This window comes from Ruditapes philippinarum, unplaced genomic scaffold (genome assembly GCF_026571515.1).
Source record: "Ruditapes philippinarum isolate M1 unplaced genomic scaffold, ASM2657151v2 ctg5284_1_1_1_1, whole genome shotgun sequence".
NCBI classification, from domain to species: domain Eukaryota; kingdom Metazoa; phylum Mollusca; class Bivalvia; order Venerida; family Veneridae; genus Ruditapes; species Ruditapes philippinarum.
Window position 1 is genome coordinate 84 of NW_026866766.1, and position 20,491 is coordinate 20,574.

At 33.9% G+C, this 20,491-nt stretch overlaps 1 protein-coding gene across 2 annotated transcripts; it reads right to left on the bottom strand.

Annotated features, from left to right (window-relative positions):
• Positions 1–1,658: 1,658 nt before the first annotated feature.
• LOC132733623 (uncharacterized) lies at positions 1,659–19,988 on the bottom strand. Of its 2 annotated transcripts, XM_060720285.1 has the most exons (10): positions 19,827–19,988; positions 16,899–17,013; positions 16,436–16,492; positions 15,389–15,498; positions 14,550–14,635; positions 6,811–7,723; positions 6,250–6,320; positions 4,147–5,000; positions 2,273–2,433; positions 1,659–1,793 (listed from the first exon to the last, which is right to left on the bottom strand). In XM_060720285.1, the coding sequence occupies exons 1-10, from the start codon at positions 19,940–19,942 to the stop codon at positions 1,691–1,693; spliced, it is 2,586 nt and encodes an 861-aa protein (XP_060576268.1). In that variant the 5' UTR covers positions 19,943–19,988; the 3' UTR covers positions 1,659–1,690. The 2 variants fall into 2 exon arrangements, with proteins under 2 accessions (XP_060576268.1, XP_060576269.1); XM_060720286.1 differs by lacking the exon at positions 19,827–19,988 and having other exon boundaries at positions 14,550–14,630; positions 16,899–16,982.
• Between the last annotated feature and the right edge of the window lie 503 nt (positions 19,989–20,491).

Here is a 20,491-nt window from a genome sequence, read left to right on the forward strand (position 1 = left end):
GTATATGTAGTAGAGCAGAATAATTCCATTTTTTAAGAGGTTTTTTGGTAATGAAACTGATGGCTATAGTGATTACAGATTTGAAACCTATGTGAAATACTAATGGCTGAAAAATAACAAAGGGCAATAACTGAAAAATATGCAGGGTAGGTTATCATTCTTGTGTGCTGCATCCCTCCTCAGTAAAATCTATCACACTATGAAGTTTCAAGTTGATACCTCAAATACTTTTTGAGAAAAAAATTGAATTGAAAAAATTAAAGTATGAAATATAACAAAGGGCAATACTCAAAAAGTATGAAAGGTAGAGTTATCATTCTTGTGCACTGCACACCTCCTGAGTGAAGATCTATGCACCTATTGAAGTTTCATAATGATATCTCAAAAGGCTTTTTGAGTTATGTCTGGAAAAATTAATTTTGAAAAATTAAAAAAGGGCAATAACTCAAAAATAATGCAGGGTAGAGTTATCTCATTCTTGTGCAATGCACTCCTCCTCATGAAATCCATCCACTACTATGAATTTTCAAGTTGATACCTCAAATACTTTTTGAGATAAGCTCGGACAAAATAGCATGAAAAAAAACAAAGGGCAATAACTCAAAAAATTGTATAGGGAAGAGTTATCATTCTTGCGCACAACATTCCTCCTCAATAAGATCTATCCAACTATGAACATTTCATGTTGATATCTCAAAAACTTTTTGAGTTTTGCTCCACTCAGGTGAAAAATTAAGTATGAAAAATAACAAAGGGCAATAACTCAAAAATTATGAAAGGTAGAGTTATCATTCTTGTGCACTGCACACCTCCTGAGTGAGATATATGCACCTATGAAGTTTCATGTTGATATCTCATAGGCTTTTGGAGTTATGCTCTGGACAAAAAATCAATTTTGAAAAAATAACAAAGGGAATAACTCAAAAATTATGCAGGGTAGAGTTTCATTCTTTGCACTGCACTCCTCCTCAATGAGGTCTATCCACCTATGAAGTTTCAAGTTGATAACTCAAATACTTTTAGAGATATGCTCCGGACAAAAATGTCGGACGGAAGGACGGACGGATGGAAGGACGGACGGACGGAGACTATTTCTATATCCCCCGCCGCCTTTTCGGCGGGGGATAAAAAGGTTTTAGCACAAATCTGGATAACTAGCCAGTAATTATCCATTTCTCCACAAGTGACCAACTACTAATCCCACACATTTGCTGAATTATCAGCGAGAGCCAAATGACTAATATTAGACTCAAAGCAGCATGCCTCCAGATTCATGCCAATTTTTACGAGTGTTTTGAAAATTTAATTAAAAGTAAAATATTGCACAGTGAACAAAGAAAGCAATTTATCCATTTGCAAACACTTACAATCCATGCAAAATACCAAAAAGAGATCAAAATATGCAAAAGAAGTCCTTAGTAAGTACCACAGTCAAAATATGGTGATATATATAATGATATTCTGCAAAAACAGTCATTTATTGCACATAACCTGTAAATTGCTACTTAAATTTTGAATCTTTTTACTTTTCTTCAAATCTTTGTACATTTTTCACTAGTTTGATTTTCTTGAAATATTTTGGCTCATCTGGAGGGACACAGCTTGATTGTCATCTGACAACATTGAAAATAGTGCCTAAGCATATTATTTTCGGAGAAAAAGTTTATTCAGTAATGATATACAATTATAACTAGACATTACCATTCCTGATCCTAGGATTAGAGCATGACTGGTTTGTTTTGTATACATCAGCTGGACAATGATGATTTAACAAAGCTCGGTAAGGGCAGTTCCTGGATAAATAATACACAAATTATATATATATTTATTGTACAACATAATCTGAAAGTTGTAAAGAGTTGCAAACTTAAATATCTAAATGATCTGTTGTACGAGTGTGTTTTCAAGGTGAAAAATATGAAAAAGGTCAAAAACAACTACACATCAAAGGTGGCTTCATTGTGAAATCAACAATTTATCCTGCCAACATTTTTAAGTGAATTATGGTAAAAAGATCACATACATGTACTTAGGTAGCATCTGTAAGTTTTTGCTTTCCATTTGTAGCATCTTAAGTTTTTGCCTTAGCAATAGCATTGAAACTTGATTTACATCTTCAGTTGATTTTTTCTTCTGTGGCAAGGCTTATTTATAATGATCATGTACAACAATCTTTTTTACAATACTGGCTTCACCATATTATTGCACCCCTATTTAACCAACAATTATCAATTTTACAAACAAATAAATTCATAAAGAATAAACATTATACCTGTGATTTTCAATAAACTGTTTTAAGGAAGGTGCAACAGCAGAAACAATGGAAATGTCAACTGTCCTAGTGTTATGTGATACCATATCGTTGCTCCCAGGCTTTAATTCAGCTTCCCTGCTACATCGATCATGGTCTTGTGCATTCTTTTCTTGTAGAACCTTAAATAAGACCAGAAATAAGTGTAACATCTAAAGTAACAAGAGACTTTGTAGAAATTTTTATCCCCTGCCAAATACTGGTTATTACTAGCAACAACAGGTGCAAAATAGATCACAGAAAAGTTCTTACTTTAATTATTCAACATGTTGGTTTTTCTCACAAGTGTTGTTTTGTCCAACTATAATATCAAATAAAAGTTAAACAAAGTCAATAACTTGACCTTAATGTCATTTGAAGGGCACATGTTATTTTTACCATAAATGTGGTCTTGTCCAAGCATAAATAAAATCTGCCAATTACAAAGTTACAGCTTATCTTAGCAAAATTCATTAATTTGACTATCAAGGTCAAGGTCGTTTAAAAGCATACATGTGACAAATGAAATGGGCCAAATCTGGATTTTCAGCTGGATTTTGAGGCTCAAAACTGGATTTTTTTATCGACTTGAATTTCAATGCGTGTTTGGCACATTTGGTTCAAAGAATCTTTATTACCCTCAAAATCATTAAATGGTTATACTTTTTATGATTTTTTTGTGGATCAATATTAATTTATTTCACCAAAAAATAAACAAATTGATAAATAAATAAGTGTAGTCATACAGGCTATATCAAAACAGTCACATTTTCACATTTCATTATTTTCAGTTTGAAGAATTATATCTGTCTTTTCAGTCATTCAATAATTGTCTACAAGCTATTTGAAAACGTACAACAACTATTCATGAACATAAGACTGTGACAGTTAAATAACATAACATAAGTAGAAGACTCGAAATAAATGCAAGAATCGTTCCGTTAATTAAATCCACATTTTTGCCTCGATGATAGTGTAATTGCTAAACAAAACAATAAAATTACCCACTCACTAAAAATAGGTTAATTAGACATCTCGAACAGGTTTTTGAATGATCCACTTTAAATGATTCTGCTCACCTTTTATCTTTATCAGTGCGGCACTAATCAAAGAAAATCAAAAGGTTGAGCCGAATTCATACATGTAAATTTACAGGGTAGTTTTGATGACGTAGCGTGTAATACCTACAGTACTGCCAAATTACAAAAGAGGTCAATGGATTGACACACAACACGTGATAAGTTAAACATGTGAGAATAACTTTGGGTATAGGAATTGTTTATTACGTCACCTTGCTGTAAATTAGTGACTCAACATTTAATCTGCTATAATTTAGGATATTGACAGATAACAATCAATGCCCGGAGGCACGGTTTACATTTTAGATACAGGTGCTGTGTTTGATTTTTTTTATGTTGATTTTTTTTTAAATATCGGGAATTCAAGCTGTAATATCGGGAATCGGGATCAGTGTTGAAATATCGGGATTTTTTTAAATCCCGCCGGGATGTCACATGTATGTAAAAGTCAAGATCAGATTCAGATTGAACTCTGAAGTTGATGTCCCAAGTGTTGCTTTGTACATCACTTAAAAGACCGTTAAGGCTTTGAATGACAGGGGACAATTCATATTCATAACCATGAATGAAAAGCAGGTATTAGGTCAAAATGTAGGTCAACTGGCATCAAAGTTCAAATCTGCATATACATACAGACCCCATCACAGTATGCTCCCGCTTTTTAAGTGGGGGCAGACAAAAACTGATATCAGAGGCATGGATGGATGATGGACAATTATCAAGTAGAATAATAGTTCACCCTGAACAGTTTTGTTAAAACACTATACTTTAACTTACTGTACATGAATCTTGTCCACAAAGTAACACACAGCTATGTATATTGAGAGAACTGTTAATGCATGTGTCATTAGTCGTCCTGTATAGTGTTCCACCATCTATATTACTTCTCTGAATCTGTTCTTCTGTTGCCATTCTTTCTATACGACATCGTTCACAATTGCCTGCTTTAGGTAAGGCAGACTTTCTCATGCTTTTTGCCATGGAACTATTGTACTGTGAAGTTATATCAGATTCCACTATAACGCCCTCATTACAATGGTCAAAGTTGCAAGTGCCTTCGTTTTGTTCTAAAGTCTTCCATTCACTAACGATAGAACATTTAGGGTCTCTACTACTCAAAATCTCATATTTTCTTCTTTTCAGAAGCGAAACATTCATACTTTTATCATTACTGAATTTCTCTTTTATTTTTTCATTAAGTAAACCCTTATTCTGTGTGTTTTCATAACCTGGTTCACAAATATGAGAAAGTTCAGTTCTAGAAATACAAGAACAGTTTTTAACAGTTTTTTCATTGAAAGATTGTTTAGTATGCTTTTGATTTTTACATAGATTACAACATTGACAATTCTCAACATGTTCTAACCTGATCATGAGCTCTTTGTCACATGGTACACAAGGGACAACATTACTATAATCTGGCATTCCTTTCTTATGTGAACTGTTTTTCAAGCCGCTTTCTGTAGGATGCGATGGCTCTTTACATTTCTCAGAGTTTTCACTTTCCATTTCTCTAAGATCTGGAAAAATAACTTGAGGTTCATTTTTCGTGAGAACCTTTGTGTCGCAGAATATTTCCTTACAAAGTAACATGGCATCTTCAGAAGTTGAGTCAAGTCTTGATAATAATACTGAAACAAAGAAAACACTAATATTTATGATTACTTTTTCTCACAAGTGTAATACAGGGAGGAGAGGCATGAACCCAAACACACTCCAGAGAGCAGAATTGTACAATATTCTCTATAGTTACAAGTGGGACAAAGTTTTTAGGAAAACATGCTACTGTGATCTTCACCTTTGATCTACTGACCTTAAATCAAGAGGGGTCCCATCTACTAGTCATGACTAACCTTAACACCAAATCTAAGGACTGAAGACCAATGGTGTTAACAATAAGATTTTTTAACAGTTTAATATAGACATAAAAGGAAACCTATGGCCTTCCCCCTTCAGAGCAAATTTAGACCGCAGTACAAAAATTTGAACTATCTTGGTAGAAGTTGACAAGTCAGTTTTCATGCCTAGTATAAATGCTTTAGCCTTAGGACTTTCAGAGAAGAACAATTTTTTAAAGTTTTACTAGAAAAAAATATTACAGAAACCAATGTTCCCCAGGCAGGGCTATTTTGACAGCAGGGCCATAATTTCAGCAACCTTGGTGGAAGTACACAAGATGATGGTTAGAGCCAAATACATAATGTACCTAAGCTCTAGCCCCTTGACTTTCATAGAAGATTTTTTCTATCACTAAACATAATGGAAAACCCATTAACTTTTGATAATTTATATATTTCTGCTGAGTTTCATTACAATACAATTAACCATCTGAAGTGGTTTCCTTTGAAAAATGCTTTTTTTCACTAACAAAAGGCCATTACTAAAATATCCTTTAATGGCATTTGATGAAATAAGGTGACACTCACTTTCCTATTCACACAATGATTCCTGCCAAGTTCAAGAAAACTGGACACACTGATTCCAAGATAGAGATCCTAGACTAATGGACAATGCTATATCAATTATCAATATTGTGATGAACAAAAAGTAGAAACCTGAAAAATATCAGCCTATAAGGACACATCTATGTATTGATTTTCAAATCTCCAAAGCTATATTTTTACTTAAACATTTTGGAATATCATATCAGTATTACCTTAGCATAATACTAATGAATTCTTAGCACAACAGTAATTAACCTGATGAGAATAGAGAAATTCAAAATTACAGATTTTATGTCAATAACATGCCCATAAAACCTATCATGTACATATTAATTTCAACTTTATAAAGCTTGATATCATAAATATTAGTATAAATAGCATCAGCTTTCTATAAAGTTTAGTTAAGATAATTCTTTATTTTTTAGTAAATATGTACCAGATTTTGACAGTTTTTCCCTGGGATTTCTGCTAAATAGAGCACTGTTCCTCGCTAGAGGTAAGTGGAACCTACAATGAGAAATAATGATAAAGTGATAATACTGATCAACATTTTGGAAAAACATTATAATCATAAAATAAAATTTTATGCTAGAACCCTAACACACTGTACACTTTAACTTATATGGCATATATGAATCAATATCTTCAAAAAATTATTTATATAGAGAGAGGATGGAACCAGATTTACTTTAGAAACTGGCGGACATTATCCATTGCCTGTAGCTAGTTTTTGAAAGGAATTATAATTTGTTTATATTACATACACATTACAGTTCACAAAAGCCAAATTTTTACTTTGTTGCCATAAAAACAAGCATTCTGATTAAAGAAAAATAAATCTCCATAATAATATTGCTATTAATTCACAAACCAAGCTTCATCCAATTTTCTTCATATTTATTTTTAGTAAACATATGATCAAGATTTCAAAGCAACCACCAGACAAATCTATGACGCTGGCACCTAAAATTCCATTTTCAACATAAGTTATACTTACTCGAAAGGACAAAATGAGCAGCCAAGATTTTTGTCCTGTGAACTTTTCAAATTTTTCTTTTCCTTTCTTCTTCTTCTGTGTTTAATCTTTGACAAAAGGTTGCAACTTCTATCTTTCACATTTATACTGGTGTTTGGTAGCTTTCTTGCAGTGTTAAATTCTTCCGTGGTCTCTACAATGCAATTTTCAATATTTCCCGCAATATCTACATTCAATGTGTGATTTCCATTATCTAAACACAAACGTTTACTTTTATTATCTACACTATTTTCGGTTTCAGTTTCAGAATATATTTCACTAAATTTTCTTTTTCTTGAGTTTCTTGCCATTCTATCAATAATGTTGCCAGTAAAGGCACCTTTACTACCACAGTCCAGATTTGCTAGGTTATCAAAACTGCCTGCAGAATGACAATCTATAGCTTGATTGTTTCTTACTTTATAAAGTTCACTGTCTCTTTTCAAATCTAGAAATCTTTGTTCACTAATTTCTTCATATTTTCTTTTCTTTTTTCTTTTAAATTTACATGTATCTTCAGTAGATCTACTAATTGTTGAACGATAAATTAACAGATTTTTATTTGCCCCTCTCTCAGTTTTATTGGAAACTATATGTTCTGTTTCACTTTCTGGTTTATTTCTTAAACCTCCAATATGAGTACTGTTTAAAATATCTTCAGCCTTATTGGTGACCTCTGTTATCTTATCAAAACTTGTATGATCAGTGTGAAGGTCAATCTGCGTTTCATTTTGTTCCGTCTCTATGACATTAGGTGAATCGATTTTATTACTTCTTAAATTTCCATCAACTTTAGTTTTTCTTGTACGAGGTATATCGACTTCTTTAAAAACTTTATCACAAATTTTTTTCTTCTCATTCTTGTCATGTTTAAGAAGGTCAAATAAAGGTAATCCTAAAAATAAAAGCATAAATTTAATAGTTACTGTGCAAGTGGTGTCAAGGCTAGCAAAAATGCTAACTGCTTAAAATACGACCTTATATCCATGTTAACCATTTAACCGACCATTCCAAAGAACTTTGTTTCTTTATGACAAGGCAATGACATTTACCATAGTTAATGTTTTGTTGTACTCAACAAGTTTACAAAAGATATCCAATAACAAGGTTGCTAATATATTTTCCATTAGGGCCACTATCAGATAGCATGCAATTTAGGAAAAGAAAAACACAGGTCAGTACAACTAAACAATATTATATTGTGTCATAGTATTTAAAACCAGAACAAAAACAAACAAGAGGGCCATGATGGCCCTGAAGTCGCTCACCTGTACATAGGCCCCCGGAGCAGGGCCAGTTTAAAGCCCGGGGCTCTAATTTGAACAAACTTTGTAGACAACCATTAGGAGATGTTTCATGCTAAACATCTAAGGTCTAGCTCATTGGGATTTTTAAAAGAAGATTTTTTTAAGTTTTTTCTTTACACATATAGTTAACAAGAGGGCCATGATGGCCCTGAGGTTGCTCACCTGTATATAGGCCCCCCTAACCCCCACCCCCAACGTTGCAGGGCCAATTTAACCCAAGGGCTTTTATTTGCACAAACTTGGTAGACACCCATAAGATCAGGGTTCCCACAAAGAAGAGAAATCAAAATTCCCTGACTTTTCCATGACTTTTCCCTGACCAAGACCATTTTTCCCTGACCAATAACAGCGTCAAGTTTTCACAATCTTTAGAGCATTAAACTTTTTTTTATATGCTGGCCTCCTCTTCCCTACATTTAAGCCAACCTCTTTCCTCCCTTTCTTTATTTTAAATTATTTCAGATACAGAATACATGTATATGAATATAAGCAACAATTGTCATTAGCTACTTGTGTAGTTTACTTTCAATTAGCATGAGCACATTTATCCAAAATGAAAAGTATTTGATAACATATGTCATGCTCAAATATGTTTCATTCTTGAGCATATAAAGCAGTGTAATCATAGCTAGTTTTGTATAATTTCTGCTATATACTAGTATTATTAGCTTTGGCTACATTTTGCTTTTCATGAAGCCACTTCATTACCTGTCTTATTGTTTCTTGTTAAAACAAAAGTTTTTAATTGATTACTAACATTTATTCAAGTAAAATGCATGCCTATTTTAGTCAATCCTCCATTGATTACACTGATTTGTATAGGGAGTGGCCAAAATATAAAAGGTTGCATTTGTGAAAAAATGCCAAGTCACTGCATCAGTATAACAGAAGTAGATTTTTTTTGTTCTATACAATAGAACATTACCATAATGCAGTTGTATCTAGTGAATTTCAGGGTCAAGGTTATATTTCAGCATGACATATGAAAATTAATGTGCAGATGTGTCTAATGTTAAGATACAAAGGCCACATTATAGTGCAATAATTGATAGGTGTTTACTGTATTGCATTGCTGTTTTAAACTTTGAAATACAGTTACATTTTTATCTTAAATGCTATCTTTTCAAGTAAGCATTACTTATTTCTTAGATACGTAAATTTAAAAGAATATTTTTTTTTAATATAAAAAATTATGTAAATAATGAAAATCAATGAATCAGCCAATTTTGACCCCTGGGCTATAATTTCAACAATCTTGATAATGGTCTATTACACAAATTTTCATTCTCGATATCTAACCTATAGCTTTTGTCAAGTCAGAGAAGAAATTTTGTTAATTTTTACTAAATGTTAAAAAAAAAGGAAAACCTATGATCCCTTGGGTTGGCCAGTTTTGACAATATGGGCAAAATTTGAGCAACTTTGGTAGAGGACCTATAAATAATATTATATACCAAATATCAAAGCTCTAAGCCTTGTACCTAAGCAGACAGTAAGATACTTTAAGTTTTTATTATATTTGCAAAATAAAAATCAAGGACCCCAAGCATGGGTCAATTGTTAGAGGTCCATTAGATGATGCCTTTTGCAAAATATCTAAGCTCTAGGCCTTGTGGGTCTTTAGAAGTAGGTTTTTTTTCTTATAATTTCTTTTGGTTGCCATGACAACCAGATTCTTGCACGGAATCAAAATATTTTAACAAATTTGGAAGCCCTTTACCAAAGGAACAATCCTGCCAAGTTTGGATAACTTTGGACTAACAGATTTTTAGAAGATTTTTTTATTCATTATTAAGATAAAGTTTCTTGAAATGACAAAAGATTTCAAAAAGTTTCAGACATAAGCATATTTTTTGGAGCAAGATATTCACAAGAATAAAAAAATGCTCATATTGATAAATCAATATAAAGATACCTAAAATAATCAAAGAAACTGCCTTAGCCTTGATTGATTTTGCTTCCTACAGTTTGACCAACATTCTTCTCTTACAAAATTCCCTGACTTTTCCCTGACTTTTGCTTATTTTTCATATTTCCCTGACCAATTTCAAAATTCCCTGACTTTTCCCTGACCTTGAAAAAAAATCATTTTTCCCTGACTTTTCCCTGACCGTGGGAACCCTGAAGATGTTTCATGCTAAACATCTAAGCTCTAGCTCATTGGGCTTTTTAAAAGAAGATTTTTTTTAAGTTTTTACTATACACATATAGTTAAAAACAATGACACCCCTGGGGCCGGGCCAGTTTTGACACCTGGGCTTTTATTTGAACAAACTTTGTAGACACTCACTAAAAGATGTTTCATGCTTAATATCTTAACTCTAGCTCTTTGGGTTTTTTAAAAGAAGATTTTTTAAGTTTTGCTATACACATATAAGGAAAATCAATGACCCCCGGGGCGGTGCCAATTTTGACCCCAGGGCTTTTATTTGAACAAACTTGGTAGACACCTATTAGAACATGTTTGTTGCTAAATATCTTAACCATAGCTCTTTGAGTTCTTTAAAAGAAGATTTTTTAAGTTTTTACTATATGCATATAAGGAAAATCAATGACCCCCCCCCAGGGCGGGGCCAATTTTGACCCCAGGGCTTTTATTTGAACAAACTTGGTAGACACTTATTAGAACATGTTTCATGCTAAATATCTTAGCTCTAACTCTTTTGGTTCTTTAAAAGAAGATTTTTTAAGTTTTTACTATATGCATATAGGGAAAATCAATGACCCCCCGGGGCGGGGCCAATTTTGACCCCAGGGCTTTTATTTGAACAAACTTGGTAGACACCCATTAGAACATGTTTCATGCTAAATATCTTAGCTCTAGCTCTTTGAGTTCTTTTAAAAGAAGATTTTTTAAAGTTTTTACCTATATGCATATAGGGAAAATCAATGACCCCCGGGGCGGGGCCAATTTTGACCCCTGGGGCTTTTATTTGAACAAACTTGGTAGACACTTATTAGAACATGTTTCATGCTAAATATCTTAGCTCTAACTCTTTTGGTTCTTTAAAAGAAATTTTTTAAGTTTTTTACTATATGCATATAGGGAAAATCAATGACCCCCTGGGGCGGGGCCAATTTTGACCCCAGGGCTTTTATTTGAACAAACTTGGTTAGACACCTATTAGAACATGTTTGATGCTCAATATCTTAGCCATAGCTCTTTTGAGTTCTTTAAAAGAGAGATTTTTTAAGTTTTTACTATATGCATATAGGGAAAATCAATGACCCCCGGGGCGGGGCCAATTTTTGACCCCCAGGGCTTTTATTTGAACAAAACTTGGTAGACACCCATTAGAAAACATGTTTCATGCTAAATATCTTAGCTCTAGCTTTTTTTTGGGTTCTTTAAAAGAAGATTTTTTAAGTTTTTACTATATGCATATAGGGAAAATCAATGACCCCCCGGGGCGGGGCCAATTTTGACCCCAGGGCTTTTATTTGAACAAACTTGGTAGACACTCACTAGAAGATGTTTCATACCATATATCTAAGCTCTAGCTCTTATGGTTTTTTAAAAGAAGATATTTAAAGTTTTTTCTTTCGGTTGCCATGGCAACCAGAGTTCTGCATGGAATTAAATTCTTTAAACAATTTTTAAAGGTGACCACCAAAGGAACATTCCTGTGAAGTTTGGATGAAATTGGCCTAGTGGTTTATGAGGAGATGTCATTTAAAGTAAAAGTTTACGGAAGGACGACGGACGGACGCCGGACGGACGGATGGACGGACGGACGCCGGACGAAAAGCGATCACAAGAGCTCACCCTGTCACTTTGTGACAGGTGAGCTAAAAACAATGACACACCTGGGGCAGGGCCAGTTTTGACCCCAGGGCTTTTATTTGAACAATCTTTGTAGACACTTACTAGAAAATGTTTCATGCTTAGTATCTAAACTCTAGCTATTCGGGTTTTTTAAAAGAAGATTTTCAAGTTTTTGCTATACTCGTATAAGGAAAATCAATGTTCCCCGGGGCGGGGCCAATATTGACTCCAGGGCTTTTATTTGAACAAACTTTGAAGACACTTACTAGAAGATGCTTCGTGCTTAATATCTAAACTCTTGCTATTTGAGTTTTTTCAAAGAAGATTTTTCAATTTTTGCTATAGTTTTACACATATAGGGAAAATGAATGACCTCCGGGGTGGGGCCAATTTTGACCCCCAGGGCTTTTATTTGAACAAACTTTGTAGACAATCACTAGAAGATGTTTCATGCTTAATATCTAAACTCTAGCTATTTGGTTTTTTCCGAAGAAGATTTTTTAAGTTTTTCCTATACACATATAAGGAAATTTGGAAAATCAATGACCCCCAGGGCCGGGCAAATTTTGACCCCAGGGCTTTTATTTGAACAAACTTGGTAGACACCCATTAGAAGATGTTTCATGCTAAATATCTTAGCCCTAGCTATTTGGGTTCTTTAAAAGAAGATTTTTAAAGTTTTTACTATATGTATAAATGGAAAATCAATGACCCCCTGGGGTGGGCCAACTTTGACCCCAGGGCTTTTATTTGAACAATCTTGGTAGACATCTATTAGAAGATGTTTCATGCTAAATATCTTAGCTCTAGCTCTTTTGGTTCTTTAAAAGAAGATTTTTTTAAGTTTTTACTATATGCATATATAGGGAAAATCAATGACCCCCTGGGGTGGGGCCAATTTTGACCCCAGGGCTTTTATTTGAACAAACTTGGTAGACACCCATTAGAAGACGTTTCATGCTAAATATCTTAGCTCTAGCTCTTTGGGTTCTTTAAAAGAAGATTTTTTAAGTTTTTACTATATGCATATAGGGAACCTAGGGCGGGGCCAATTTTGACCCCAGGGCTTTTATTTGAACAAACTTGGTAGACACTCACCAGAAGATGTTTCATGCCAAAAATCTTAGCTCTAGCTCTTTGGGTTTTTTAGAAGTTTTTTCTTTTGGTTGCCATGGCAACCAGAGTTCTGCATTGAATTAAATTCTTTGAACAATTTTCAAAGGTGACCACCAAAGGAACATTCCTGTGAAGTTTGGATGAAATTGGCTTACTGGTTTATGAGGAGATGTCATTTAAAGTAAAATTACGGACGACGGACGGACGACGGAGGCCAGACGAAAAGCGATCACAAAAGCTCACCCTGTCACTTTGTGACAGGTGAGCTAAAAACCAGTGACAGGAAAAAATCAACCAATGCATCGCCAAAAGATCAATGATGGCAGGACAAAAGAACAATAACAGAATTTATTGGCATGTTAAATTGTGTTAATATTCAACAAAAATCTTTTTATAACTTACATCAGAAAAATGGTACAAGTAAAAATTCACTGTTTGAAAATATGCTGCAAACAAAACTGAATTAACTGCCTTCCAGAGCTTTCCCAATGTCATGCTTTTTATTTTAAACTTGTGTATAGAAATTGCTAAGGGCACTAAATCCTATACAATACCTTTCAGAGTTATAGTTCCTCAGTGAGATCTATCAATTAATGAAGTTTCAAGCTGATATCTCCATTTCAAAGTAATGCCCAAAAACAAAACTTATGAAAACTTAAAAAGGGGAAGAATTCAATAATTTAGCAAAATGTAATGATTCTCGAGCACTGCACATCTTTTCAATGGAATGATGTATAGTACTCCCCGCGGGTACCGCGTCCTTGCCCATTCCGATGTAATCAGAACATTTGTTTCTTTACACATTGAATGCCACCAAATACTGTTTCCACCAACCAAATAGTGTTTCCACCATTAAAGTGAAAGTGGAAGTGCTGCTTTTTGTGAATTTGGATAGAAATTGTTAGAATTTTTTTCATTTTGAATAAATTCTGTCATTGATGGGAAATTCCAAAGCTTCTGATGTGTGTTAAAAATGCTTCTTTATTTTACCCCATATATAAAGGTTAAACTTATAATTTCATGTTCCGACAAGTGAAGGTCGTCTGCTGAAACTGTAGTGACATCATATTCTGTTACAAAAAATTATACTGAATTTAAAAAGGGCCATCAATTAACATACAACGGTACCATAGTGCTCTCTGTTTAAGCTCCCATTCAAAACATGGCTGACTGACCATAGATGTTTCTAATTTAAATCATGGAGTTATTTTATCAATGACATGTGTATTTTAATGTCAAGATGCGCCAACAAAATACAACTCAATAAAATAGTAAATACAAGTTCTTTTTATTTGTACAATTTGCTGGAAATAATAAGAACAGTGGTACCATAGGGGACCATCTTAATCACATTTGAAGTTTTAGGTTTCTTACTGAAACGGTTCCAATTTAATGGACATTTGACAAACATAAAGACAGACAAATGGATGGACAAACATTCAAATGGACAATGCCAAACCAATATCTATTTGTTTTTGGCAAGAGATAAGTGAAACAAAAGCTTTATGCAAAGATTTAAATGCCTGTTATACCTGTTAATTGGACAAAACAATCTGTATCTATATATAAGTAGAGTGATGTATGTTCCAACAAGTATGTCATGACTGTATCACCTATTCTGAAATGTAAAACAAAATGACCATGGTATTGCCTAAGTTGTCAAGATGGTTTGCAGAGTATTCTCAAGAGAAAACCCTACCTAAGTTTCCTTCATAATTTCTTTTTTCCACACAATTAAAAGACACAATGTTCAGGGCAGACAAAAACTGCCGATGTAATTGGATTACCAGGTGCATAACAATAGTCATTAAAAAATGGTCATTATGTCAATAGAACATCCAACCATTCAACCAATGAACTGATGCTTAATATGCAAAGTAATAAATATATCACCACATTTTTCCTTAAAGTTATAATATTGGTCATTTTAGAAATTTTAACATTCCATAACTGTCATTTCAAGTAACTCTTCCTTAACAAAATATTTCACTTTCCAAACACTTTTAGATCAATTAGTTTGAAACCTGGTCCCTAGGAATGTCAGTTAGCTGTCTTATATTTTTTCAATTGTTGCAAAGGTAACAAGTAAACATGTTGGAATGATACCTCCTGCTTTATAATACAAAACACTTGATCGAAACTTCTAACTAGCCCTTAACCTGATAAATTTCTTAAATAGACCTGTCTTGAACTTCCTGTGTTGGAACTGTCCATTATCAATTTTGAGGATATCATGAAATAATAATGATGTTGGTAGCCAACAGTATTGAGCCTGATTAGAATGCAAAAGTTGTTTGTGGTAAAAAATGGCAATAGAGCCTAGTAAATTGGGCTGAATAAAGGTTTAACACCATAAAGATAATCTACTCACTTTGACAGTAAAATTTCCCATGCAGGGTAGAACAGCTTATTAACGCAGGAGTTAGGATATCTGTTCTCAACATTGACACCACATCTATGTGAAAATGGGTCTGGAGACATCTGTTTCATTAATATACAAAATTACCTTTTATAAAATCAAATAACTCAACAATCATATAATTGTCAAAGTCAATTTGAGTTTGATCTTCTTGAAAGAAGTGGTGGTGGTGTTGGTTGTTTCCCCTTAAGATCACGGAAGTGATCTACATTGAATTCACCAGAGCACAGTTCAGCCACCGCATTGTTCCTGGGCTGGCTGTCAAGCAGTTTACCGGTACTAGTTGCCTTCATTTTCGCAAGGAACGGAAACTTCTGTACATGCCAGAGCAGAGGTAAAGTGCAATTGACAGTAAAAAGAATTTCATGATCAATCAAAATGAAAGTGTACTTTGACCTACAATGTTTGGGAATCGAACACAGGTCACACTATTCACAGTCCAATGCACTACCTATTGAGCTAACTGAAAGGTACTTTCTAAAAGGTTTTTGTATATCTTGAAATAAATACAATTCATCCATCAATGATAATGGCCTTTTTTAGCAAAATTCAATGTCAGATTTGACCTACAAGGTCATACATCAATTGTTGAATATGATAGGGTTTTTTTTAAGTGCTGTTTGTTGAAGAATTAATCAAATCTGTCCATTGATAAAATATTGGCAAATTTTTGCAAAATTCAATTTTACCGATAATGTCAAGGTCATATCAACGATCAAGGTCAAGTTGAATTTTTTTCTAAAGGGTTTAATCAGCAACTTATCATCTCATCTGTGGTAGCAAACCGTTGTTCTACCTGCAACTGTTTAATATACATGTATGTGAACCATATGAAGTAAATGCCTTCAGCAGTAAGGAAAACTATGTAAGAAACATTTCACTTCACAATTTTTTTTAATAAAAAATCTAGATGCAGACATCGCCAACAGGCCAAGCACTCTTTTGACCTTGTACAGTCAAAGAAAATACAGTACACTTTGAAAAATATAAACAACATACCAAACAAAATCCATATGAGAGGAGATTCTTACAAGGTCCACTCTTGCACAAAGCTCTCTAAATATAGAAGACTAAACATGTATATTGAAAACAAGGTGGATAAAAGGATGACTCTCGGTCAAACATAAATACAAATTGTTCAAGCCATTGTAAATGAAGAAATGATGTTTAGGTATCCTTCATCGAATTTTCAAAGATCAAGCAACTTTTAAAGGCAACATGTAAAACAAGTATTCTGTATAAACTTAAAGAGATAATAATTAATCTGATTTCTGTTTTAATTTGCATTTACACAAAAATGTATATACATGTAAGTGGTAAGAATTTGCTTAATGTGTCAATATGGTCATTAAACACATTTATAAGTATTTTACTAAAGCAATAAAGCCACTAAAAGGTTAACACAAAAAGAGTATAAAATTTCTGTTATTTAGAAATATGTTGAACAACACAACTAACTCACCTCAATAGCTGTTAAAACCAGTTCTCTCTGCTCATAACAAGATGTTGGCGAGGCAGACATCGGATATTTCTCAGTATTGTCACACACATATACAGAACATAGCAACTGCTTGAAACTGTAAAATAAAAGAAAATCATGATGGGCATAGTTGAAATTTTTCCCAATTTGTATAATAACCTTGTCTAATCTTATCTCACCAGACCTGCCCATTTTAACCTACCCTACTCTACATGCTGATAAATTTATATTACTTTTTATCAAGCAATCAGACTTTTTCAAATTACATATTCACATAATAGCTACAAATGTATTTATAAATTTATAGTTCAGGACTTCAGGAAGTACAGCTGAGAACCAAGGGATTATGTATGTCCAATAGAACAGCTGATTAACTGTTAAGCCGCCGTAAGCATATAGTGTCTAATTCATTAATTTATTTCTATTACAAAAACATGCAAAGATATATGTTTATATAATCAACTTATGAACATTTAAATACTAAAAGACTGCCAATATCTTCAGCTAGTTGGCCTAATTTTCTTTTATTTACATGTTTACCAGGTACAAAATATACCTTTCTCAACAATCATAAAAACATATAATAAAGACAAAGTAGCAGGGTGTGTGCCTAGTTGGACAAAAATAAACAGCAGTCTTAATCTTCAGTTACATATATCATCACAGTGTTTGTTGTGAATCCGTCCTATTAAATGTCCAATAACTTTTTCATCACATGTTTCATTCATTCCCATATTGGTCATATACTAACCACTAACCGCAATTACGGGCTTCTATCCGACTTCCTACTTCTACTTCACACTACGCATGACACTATTTTGAACAGGGTTCCCACTCTTAGATATTTTGAAAATTTAAGGACTTTTCCAGGACTTATCAAGGACCTTTTTTTAATTTTAAAGGACTTTTTAGAAGATTGAATTTCAAGCTATTCAATTTTTTTGTCCTATGAATATTTTCATGGTAATGTTTAAAACAACATTTAATAACAATATAATACATGTAGTTCATGACATAAATCTAACTCTATCTAAGAAATACATTCAGTGTCTATAAGTAATGAAATGTACTTTGTGACAGCAACTGTTGCAGGTTGTCTGCAATTTTCATGTAATTTTGGTGTTTTTAATGCTTCCAAGGGATCACTTTTTTTACAAGATATTCATAGTACTTTAATAAGTAACCTCACATTTGACCTCAGTCCACTTAGGTGCATAGAATGGCAAAAGCATGTCACACTGAAGGGTATATGAAAACTGCCTGCAGGTGTTTCTACATTAAAAATTTCACAACTTTCATGTTTAAATGTTGTACTCTGCTTAAGCCAGTGCTACGGGTTCTACAAAATATGGCAGCAGCACAAAATACCCAAACACACACAATTATAGCAATATTCATTTTGGTTTGTATACAATATAGATTTTAATGAGAAAATGAATTGATATTTTCAAAATAATGTGACTTAGCCAACTATTACTTTCATTCATTCCGTTGAAATTGGCAGTTCAGATGTTGTAAGAAAAAAGTGACATTTGCTTTTCTAACTGTTAGGTTCATTAATGAATAGACAAATGTACTTGCAAGATATGAGATTTGTTGTCTACATTTAAATTTGAAGGGTATAATTTTGTTGTAATTTCATACAAGTTCATTCGAATTATTTTTTTTATTTAATAGCTTTCATGGAGTATACTGTATTTGGGTATATTTTGGTTCAAAAATGAAAATTTGGGTATGTTCGATTACATCTTAGTGAAAGTGTATATTGTATTCATGATTAAAACAGCACTTTTTTTAGTATAACACATTCATTTTTAGTATTTTTAGTATATTGTGGCTAATATTTGGGTATTTCTTGCTACCCGGTGTGGCCAACTGGCTGTGCTCTGCCTTGACAATAGTTCATGTATGTATTATTATTGTTTATTTTATATTGATTTACCTTTGGCTTTTAGCATGGTTGTGAGCAATAAGGTTAAACAAATTGCCCAAGGAAACAACCAGACCTGTGAGCTCTCATGTTTCTTAGCACGGGCCAATCAAGCAAACTTGTGGTCGATTTGTGACTGTCTTATAACATTTTCCAAACAAAACTGCCATAGTAACCAGAAAATAAATGTTAAATCTCATAAATGTCAAACTTGGCCTCCCAAATCACTTGTAAATCGAAAAATCATCCAAGATGCAGAAGTCAATATACTGTGCTAAGACCGCCATTTTGGTTGTTTGATTTACCTCCCCTTTACCAGACTAATTCCCGTACCTTCCCGGACTTTTTTATGTATCAACACTAATTCCCGGACTTTTCAAGGCCGGGAGCTCCTGTTTCAAATTCACGGACATTTCCCGTTTTCCCGGACAGCGTGGGAACCCTGTTTGAAAGATTTTGATGACGTGAGCCATAAACTCTTTGAAAGTGCATTAAATTGTGTATTTATAGACTATCTGTCCAGGTGTCAAGTATTGTAACTCACAGCGGCCAACAAACCTTATCTTTTGGATTGGAGCCCAACGGGGGACCGTGACTGTATATAGCTTAAATTAGCATTGCTCTGTAACCCTGAGAAATTTGGGGATGAATTTCAATATAGCGTGGGAGTATGTCACGGTTCAGAACTGTTCATTATTTAGGGGAGAAGATGTGTAAGCTCAGTCTGTAGAGCCAGAGATCCATATTCTGAGGGTCTAGGGTTCAAGTCCCAGTCAGACGGCAACACCCCATTTTTCTCACCCTGTGACAATAGAAAGGGCCTAGGTGTTGTTACTATAGTAAGGGTCTAAGTGTATCCCAAAGTAGAGCCGATTGTCTTACGATTATTTTTGCATTGGGTCGATTTTGTTTTGGGCCGTAACATCTTTTTGGCATACATGTAATTTCGTGGGCCGAGCAGATTCAATTAAAAAACACACCTTTGGTGAGAATCGGTGTCCATAGTATTATATTTCAAAAGGTCATCATCAATGTTATCGTGCAGCCAATCCTTCAGCATTTGTACCCTCGGATAAGATTTGCTGAGGATATTCATCTTCAACTTCCAGCGCGGGAATAATCGAAACACCTCGACCGAAATTTGACGGCCGAGACTTTCGGAGCGCCTGAATGACACTTGTAGTACCGTATGGTACTGGTTACGGGAGTTGACGAAAGTTAACGGAAGGTTCCGGACCAACCGGAACTAGTGTGTTAGGCTGACAGTTAGGCGCCATATTTGTGTGTAATATATAACAAGAAGAATTAGGCAATTCCTAGCTTGGCTACGATCCAGACGTGGAAGGTAAGTCGATTGCTTGTATTGTCAATCCCTTTATAATCAATCGCGACAGTTCTATATTGGTGGCAGCGGTAATTTTTACGAATTCCGTTCCGAAAGATAGACGCTACCAAAGGTCCATATTTTTACCGATTGTGTACGAATTTGCCCTCAAATTCTGCACTCATAGAACGGAGTCTACCTGAATTCTTGGTTTTGTTCATAGTGGGCCAATCTGCTTGAACGATTTAAACCAGAATTTCTACGTAAATAATCGTAGTTAAGCGGGAATTTGCCATCAAATTCCGCTTAGGTTAGACGTGG